Genomic DNA, 7,615 nt, shown 5'->3' on the forward strand with positions numbered 1-7,615 from the left:
ACGGAGGCGGCTGCCAATGCTCCACGGGCTGCCAGTGTTTGTTGACACATCAGCTGGTTTCCCGGTAAAATCCGGGGAGGTTTGTTTTTGTCTTCGACACGCAGGTTTTACTGTTATTACCTGGAGGCCTCTTATCTAGCTTCAGTTCAAGGAAGCAGTATAAAATTTCCACACTTCAATAGAACCACTCCTTGTATCGTCACTTACTGGACACACACTCTGACTGGGTTTGTTTTTGTTCCTCACACTGTTTCCATGTTCAGCTAATAGCCAGACACTGTTGGAACCTCTGCAGGCATGTCAGGGCTTGTTCCGAGGTTAAAGTTTCACTGGATGTTTGTCGCTTTAGTTTTATTTCTTGATAAGCTTACTTGTGTATTTGTGACTCTTGCACACTCACATACACTGTTGTATGGTATGTTAAATGAGGAATTCATACTCAAGAAGTTAAAGCAAAGCAAAAAGGAAAACATAAGAGGAAGCACACATATGAGCTGACCTCTCCAGAGACGTAATTAGGCCACTTGTTGGTATCATCAGCGCGGTGCCCAGAGGCTAAACGCGTCTCCTGGCAGAGCTTACAGAAACAGAAGCATACGTTCTCAACAAGACGACTTTGTTTTGGATTTGCCGGCGGGTCGCGCTCCCCTGATTGTCTGTTCCTTCTGCAGTTTCTGAGAATAGGACAAAGTGGCGATTCTCTTTCGGGACAACGGGCCTCTTTATGTCCGTGAAAATAAATGAATGAACAAGCAGAAGGCAATGGGTCACTGTCGTGCCCCAGAAGGTGGATCTCTTTCTGTGTGTTTTTGTTTTTTCTTTGGTGGTTTAACATAAGGATTTGCATGATGTGTGCAGGCCTACAGAGAGGGAACGCATAGAGAGGCTGATAAAGATGCGCCTGAGAGAAATCATGATGCAGAAAGACCTGGAGAACGTCACCAGCAAGGAGGTAGGAAAGCTTTAGGTGTTAGCTGCAGAATTTATTTACCTGACTACAATAATGTCACCTTTTGTTAATAATCTCATCTGATGTTTGCACTAGATTTTATTTGTAGGAATCAAAGAATTTGGGGCAAAAAAAGAAAAACTATGGATAATTTTTCCTCCACATCTCCTTTATGCATTACTTTGTCTTTAAATAAAAATGGCATGCATTAAAGACCAAGTTTAGCTTAAATATCATCTCCTAACAGTAGCTTTATTGTTTTTATTTGTATTTTTCCCAGATCCGAACAGAGCTGGAGATGCAGATGGCGTGCAACCTCAGGGAGTTTAAGGAGTTCATAGACAACGAGATGATTGTCATCCTGGGACAGATGGACAGTCCTACGGAAATCTTTGATCACGTCTTCCTGGTGAGATTTCAGACGCCTTGATGAATACTGGACTTTAATCCAGGTTACAAGACTTGACACTCTGTACTGGGATGTGTTATTCAAGATCCACTCTGACTGAAAAAGGTTGAAATAGTGCATCAAGTTTTATATGAATCCCCTGGTATTAGGTAAAACAATAACTACTAGCTACTGAAACTCGACCTGAGGAACATGTGGGAACCTGATTATTCCGTACAGTCTTGCTGGGAACTGACGGATCCGATTCCATGTCTCTGCAGGGCTCTGAGTGGAACGCCTCCAACCTGGAGGAGCTGCAGAACAGCGGGTAAGAGACTGGTCTCTTTCTAACCTAATTAAGGCGTCCTACAACTGTAATTAGTCGAGAAAAAACACACATTCTCACTCAATTTTAATAACAGAAGAGAGAAAAGTTTCTGGAGCAAATGAGCAAATCCACAGCAGTAATTAAATCTATGAGAGCACCAAACTCTTAAGTGCGTCTCTTTGAAGAGCTTCGCTTCAAATGTTCTGTTCCCGTATTAAACAGATCGGTTCATTCGATAGGCGCTTTTGGTGTTTTTTTGTTGTTGTTTTTTTTGGGGGTTAAACCGATCGTCCTCTCCGTCTCTCTTTAACGTAGCGTGCGCTACATCCTGAACGTGACCAGGGAAATCGACAACTTTTTCCCGGGAATGTTTGAATACCACAACATCAGAGTTTACGACGAGGAGGCCACCAACCTGCTGGAATACTGGAACGACACGTACAAGTTCATCACCAAAGCCAAGTAAGGGTCCGGACAAGTTGACGCATAAGCGTGCGGTAGAGTGCGTCTCTAAAGCTGCATCTGACCACAGGAAAGCTGGGGCTAAGTGTCTGGTGCACTGTAAGATGGGCGTGAGCCGCTCTGCCTCCACGGTCATCGCCTACGCCATGAAGGAGTACGGCTGGGATCTGGACACGGCCTTCGACTACGTGAAGGAGAGACGCACCGTCACCAAGCCCAACCCGTCCTTCATGAAGCAGCTGGAGGAGTATCAGGGAATCCTGCTGGCCAGGTAGTCATTACACCGTCCAAACCTTTCTTTCTGTCGTTTTTTCATCCATCGAGACATTTTTCCATAAGTGAAATAATCTACCAATAGAATAAGAACTTTTTTGTCAATATTATGGAATTATTGACTCAAAATCAGCGCATATATCTTGCTGAAAAGTTACTTGTGAGTTATATCATTTCAAGTGGACTAGAAGCAGACCAAAAATACTTCATAGGATTTTGGGGTTTTACAGTGCAATTTATTGTCTTTTTTTTTTTTTTTCTTCATTTCTGTTGGGACAGAATGAATGAAATTTGTCTTAAATTTCATTCATAATAGTTTTTAAAAAGTCTTAAATGTGAGCTGGTGAAGCCTCCAGAAACCCTGTCATCATGTTTACTTTTCTTTCCTGCGTCCGTCCATCCTCTTGCTTCTATATTTCTACTCTAAACACTGATCAACTCTTGTTTGTGTTTTTCCTCCGAAGCAAACAGAGGCACAACAAGCTGTGGCGTTCCCACTCTGACAGCGACCTATCAGATCGCCCCGACTCCATGTGCAAGCCTTCGTCTCCCATGCTGCGCCGTGCCGACTCTCACAACAACAACACCACCTCCTCCCCCTCTTTGCATCACTTCCTGGGCGTGGCTGTCCTGCAGGCCCTCTGCGCCGAACCCAGTGCCAAATCCCGCAGCTCCGATCTGCACGCGCTATCCAACGGCATCGGGGAGTCGCCACTCCAGGAGGGACCCCGGCTCCCTCTTCCCAGACCCCGAGCAGCCACTGTCATTCCGGAGGAGAAGCTGGACAGCTGGGCGACCATTGCCGTTACCGTGCCGGCGGCTCTGCCGCATCCTCCGCCTTCACTCCACATCTTGCCTCCGACCCCTGAGCTCCACCGCCGAGCTCCGTCCACCCTCCAGTCTGATTCAGAAAAATGCAAACCGGTCGAGCCATCCCTCAGCTTCGCGGGGACCCACAGCTCAGAGGAAATCTCTGCTCTCAATCGGGGTTCCGGCGACGACTCTGATGCACTCCAGGAATCTCCGTCAGACTCCAGCGGCGAACAGACCCCGCTCTGCCCTGCCGCCGCCGCCACCGCCCACCCTCTACCTCTCACTCTGAGCGACGACAACAACAACCCCAGCGAACCGCTAACAGGAAGCGCCTCGGACAGTTCGCCCAATCACAGCCCTTCTGACAGCTCGTCCAATCACAGCTCTGACAGCATCGATTTCTTCAGTGCCAGGGAGAAGTTTGTGGGTTTGGCTCAGGAACCGGAGCAGCTGCAGCAGAGGCTGGCCCCGGCGCAGGAGGGGGATGCACAGGTCAAAGGTGAAGAGGAGCCGGAGGATGGGAGAAGTCAGGTGGGGAGCGTTCTGTCTTTAAACAAAATGTCCCTATTTATACATATTGTGTTCATGAGAATCAACCATTTTATTAAGAGGTGGGTGGGTGTGAGACTGTAAATATTCCATGCAAATCATACATTAGTGTGTGTCAGATATTTCTACATTTGGATTTCATAATGACTCAGCAGCAGAGAAAAGTCAGTACCCGTTCCTGTTCCCTCTGCTTCCCTGCAGCCTCGGCTCAGCTGGTTGTTCCAGTTGACTTTTTACTGCTTTGTTTTCGTAAACGCAATCCTGACTGCCTGAAGCCTGTCGGAGCCTCATGAGGCAGCGCTTAGCACAGCGACACCTGCTGGAAAGCAGAGGAACAGTCAGCACTAACCTGTCAGTAAATTACAATCATAATCGTGTTGTTGGCTGTAAATCTGCTTTATTTTTAGCTGGATCACATCAGAGGTGTTTATTACCCTATCTTTCAGAAGAGTTGAACTTTATCACATTTTGTCATGAAACATTGACATTTTTTTATTTGTTTGTCACCCATTCCACTGGCGCTGTTCTCCTGCCTTGCTCTTTAGTTCACTTCCTGCTTTCTGAGCGGCCTGCGGTCCGTTTGTATTCGAACCGCGCCAGAGTTCACTTCATCCAAAACGAGACCGACGTTTTTAGACGAACCAAATGGCAGCTGACTTCAGTTTTGTCACTGGATTTTATTTGGGAGTATCAGAGAAAAGGGGAACTGAAAACGAATCTAATCGGGAGAAATGTTGACATTTTGCCTGCAGTGGAACTGAAGCGTTTTCTTCTCTTTCTGTCTCTGCAGTCCGAGGACGGCTCTGACCAAACCCGTCTCCATCACCATGACAACGGGATATCAGTCCGCCACATTGTCATTGAGATTGAAGCCATATCACACTCAGCCTTTCCTCCTTCATCCTCAACATCATCCTCATCATCATCATCATCATCACTCCCTTCATCCTCTCTCAGCTCCCAGCCCGTCCAGCAGGACCACCAGGCGGAACCTGAACCCCCACTGCTCCCGCTCAGCTCCTCGCCTCCGTCCTCTCCATCCTGGTTGCCAGGCGACCAGCAGGCGGGGTCGGTTCGCCGCGCCACCAAGCAGCTGGAGCAGAAGCTGAGGCTGGAGCTGGAGCAGGCGGTGGCCCAGCGCTCGCCGCTGCATTCGCCCGGCACCGAGCCACCTCCACTCCGGCCGGCGCCGAGCTCCCTGACCCCAGAGCTTCCTCCTCTGCTGGACTCCCGGGACCTAGCCGAGCAGACACTCACTCAGGAAGAGAACATGGCCAAAGAAGCAAAGGAGCCCAACGGCTGTCCTGACACGCACATCAGCCGAGTTCCTGCTGACATCATGCTGACATCATCACTGACCTCCACCGCTGAGTTACAATCATCTCTACATACCTCAGCCCGGTCCAGCAGGCTGGACCACCCGAACAGCCAAAGCACACAGCGTCCAGCCGCTTTGAACCTGGATGGAGTGACGGCGGAGGAGACTGAGACGGATGGCTGTCCTCAGGATGGCTGTCCTCAGGACGGCTGTGGACGGCCGTGTGGACCGGGCTGCGACGCCCAGAGCAGGCTGACCAGGAGCAGCCGGGAGTTGGAACGCATCCAGCGGACACTGCAAGAGCTGCAGGCGTTCCTGCAGGACGGAGTGGGACAGGATGGACTAACGGACACGATGGACACCAAATTGGGACGTCCCAGAGGTTCTGAGGCAGCGAGACAGCGGCGGAAAGAGAAAGCAGAGAGCAGGGGTCTCGGCGCGCCGCCCAGCTGGCAGAGGACCCTGGAGCTGGAGGCCCGCATGCGGCAGGCGGGCCTCACGCCGCCGTCCCTCATGAAGAGATCGGCGTCTCTGGCCAAGCTGGACTGCCTGGAGCTGTCCGCCAACGACCTCTGCGACCTGGACCTGACACCGCCCTCCTCCTCATCTTCGTCGTCCTGCCAGGACTCGTCCCACCCAGACGACACCTGGAAGAAGCAGAAAGTTCTCTCTCTCAATCCGTCCCCCGCTGACTCGCCTTCGCCCCCGTCCCACTCGTCCTCCTCCAGAGACAGCGAGGGGGCGGAGACAGACGGACTCAGCAGCGGCGCGTCTCCGTCCTCTCAGCAGGGGAGGGGGCACTCGTCGAGACGCCGCAAAGCATCTGCAGAGCGAAGACGAGCCGTCGCTCTGCTCTACAACACCATGTGACCTCCTGGAGCGAGTGTGTGTGAATGAGGAGTGTGTGTGTGTGGGGTGTGTGAGGTAGAAATGATGCATGTAAACCACTGGATGATTTAACTGGAGTACACAGTAATATTATATGAATGTGCAAACTAAAACTGAAGAAGTGCAAACTTTGCACTGTCATGTTTGTTTATGTCTGTTTTTTTTTAAGCGAGTCTGTTTTCAGTGTGAGACCCTCGCCGCCGGGTCAAAGTTTGTAAAACTGCAACCGGAGCGGCTTTTTTTTTCACAACATGCACTTTACCACATTGGTGATTTTTGTGTCTTTTATTTGAAATCCGTTTCTTACGCTGGGAAAGCTTGTTTTGCACTGTTCTCAGTAGACTTGTCTCTGTAGTTTTGGACTTGCCTTTACTCAGATTTTTAATTAAACCAGGACCAAGCTTACATGTTTGTTTTTCTCTTTTCTTTTAATTCGGTGCCTTTTTTAAAGAAAAAAAAAATAAAAATACTTATCTTTTATGTAAAAAAAAAAAAAGATTTTGTATATTTTTCATCTCCTGTCCTAATACAGAATCTCCAATAACTTCTAAAGAAAATTAGGTGAACGCAGTGCATCAGCACCCCCTGCTGGTCAAGGTGACATGCAGCATTAGAAAAGAAAAATTAAACTGCTGTTAATACAGGTTAAAATGTTGTTGGATTCTTGACATTTAACACAGACCTGGGCGGTTCAACCTTTTCTCCTAGCTGACTTTCTCTGCTTGTTATTTTTACGCACAGATAACTATGTCTTTGAACACACCACCAGAGTCTCCACTGGGAATGGATGAGCACAGCTTATTTCAGGCTGACATTTCCCCCACTGCTTCATGTGGGTAATTAAACACTCAGAAGTAGGCCACCGGGGGCACTGCTGAGATACGCTCTGGCAAAACAAACCTCACATTAAAAGACTTAAAAAAAGTCATTAAAATCAGATAACTGTGGCAAAGAATCTGACATTTTCTACAAAGGTTTGATTGTTGAAAGTACTGGGTGAAAAAACTGGAAAAGTTGGATTAAATGAATCATGATGAGGGTTTCCTAGGATATTGTCCTCATCAATAAAGGACCTGAGAGCTTTTAGCTTTCTCTGGATGTCGGAATTCAAAATCGCCTGACCCTAATCTGCATCTAACATTACAAGCACACAGGGAAACATGGCTTCCTTGACATGACATTACTGAAAGCGTTCAGGGATGTGGAAAATGTCAGTAAAACGTCGAGGCTTGAGGTCATTGGAGGAGGCGGTGCATGAGACTATCGTCGTTTCTCTGCGTACCGTTGCTCTTTTCTACTTAACAGGCAGGCATTTTGTTTTATTCTGGTGGCTTTTTACAAATTCAATTCACACCCCAGCGTGTGCACGACGCTGAGGTTATCCACAAAGTGGGGCGAGGGGAGAAATGGCTGCTGATTCACTCCACGTTGCCTTTTTCCTGCGCTGAGTGGTGATTCTTGGAGGGTTTTACAGTCTCTAAGCTCTCCTCTTTTTTTCTTCTTCTTCTTCTTCTTGTTGAGCCTAAAATAACTACAGTCAAAGCCCCCCTCGGATCCGGCTGAGGCGCCGGGAATCCGTGTCACAGGGAAGATGATGGAGGTGGCAGCTGCTAAAAACAGATCAGCTCCGTCTTTTGCTGACTGACT

At 48.5% G+C, this 7,615-nt stretch overlaps 1 protein-coding gene across 1 annotated transcript; it reads left to right on the forward strand.

The window, feature by feature from the left end:
* The first annotated feature begins 821 nt into the window (after positions 1-821).
* LOC106957815 (protein phosphatase Slingshot homolog 2-like) lies at positions 822-6,239 on the forward strand. The gene is made up of 7 exons (XM_015049302.1): positions 822-952; positions 1,230-1,358; positions 1,619-1,665; positions 1,981-2,127; positions 2,198-2,398; positions 2,865-3,744; positions 4,553-6,239. Exons 1-7 carry the CDS (start codon positions 896-898, stop codon positions 5,948-5,950), a joined length of 2,859 nt encoding a protein of 952 aa, XP_014904788.1. The 5' UTR covers positions 822-895; the 3' UTR covers positions 5,951-6,239.
* Positions 6,240-7,615: the final 1,376 nt, after the last annotated feature.

The sequence above is a fragment of the Poecilia latipinna genome, unplaced genomic scaffold, assembly GCF_001443285.1.
Source record: "Poecilia latipinna isolate Pla-1442-1.1 unplaced genomic scaffold, P_latipinna-1.0 Scaffold45, whole genome shotgun sequence".
NCBI lineage: Eukaryota > Metazoa > Chordata > Actinopteri > Cyprinodontiformes > Poeciliidae > Poecilia > Poecilia latipinna.

What these genes read in the sequence shown, in the direction of transcription:
- LOC106957815 (XM_015049302.1), top strand. Translation starts at nt 896, where the DNA reads ATGCGCCTGAGAGAAATCATGATGCAGAAAGACCTGGAGAACGTCACC. An exon ending in TCTTTGATCACGTCTTCCTG is followed by an intron (nt 1,359 to 1,618) that starts GTGAGATTTCAG and finishes ATGTCTCTGCAG; the next exon opens with GGCTCTGAGTGGAACGCCTC. An exon ending in CGGAGGATGGGAGAAGTCAG is followed by an intron (nt 3,745 to 4,552) that starts GTGGGGAGCGTT and finishes CTGTCTCTGCAG; the next exon opens with TCCGAGGACGGCTCTGACCA.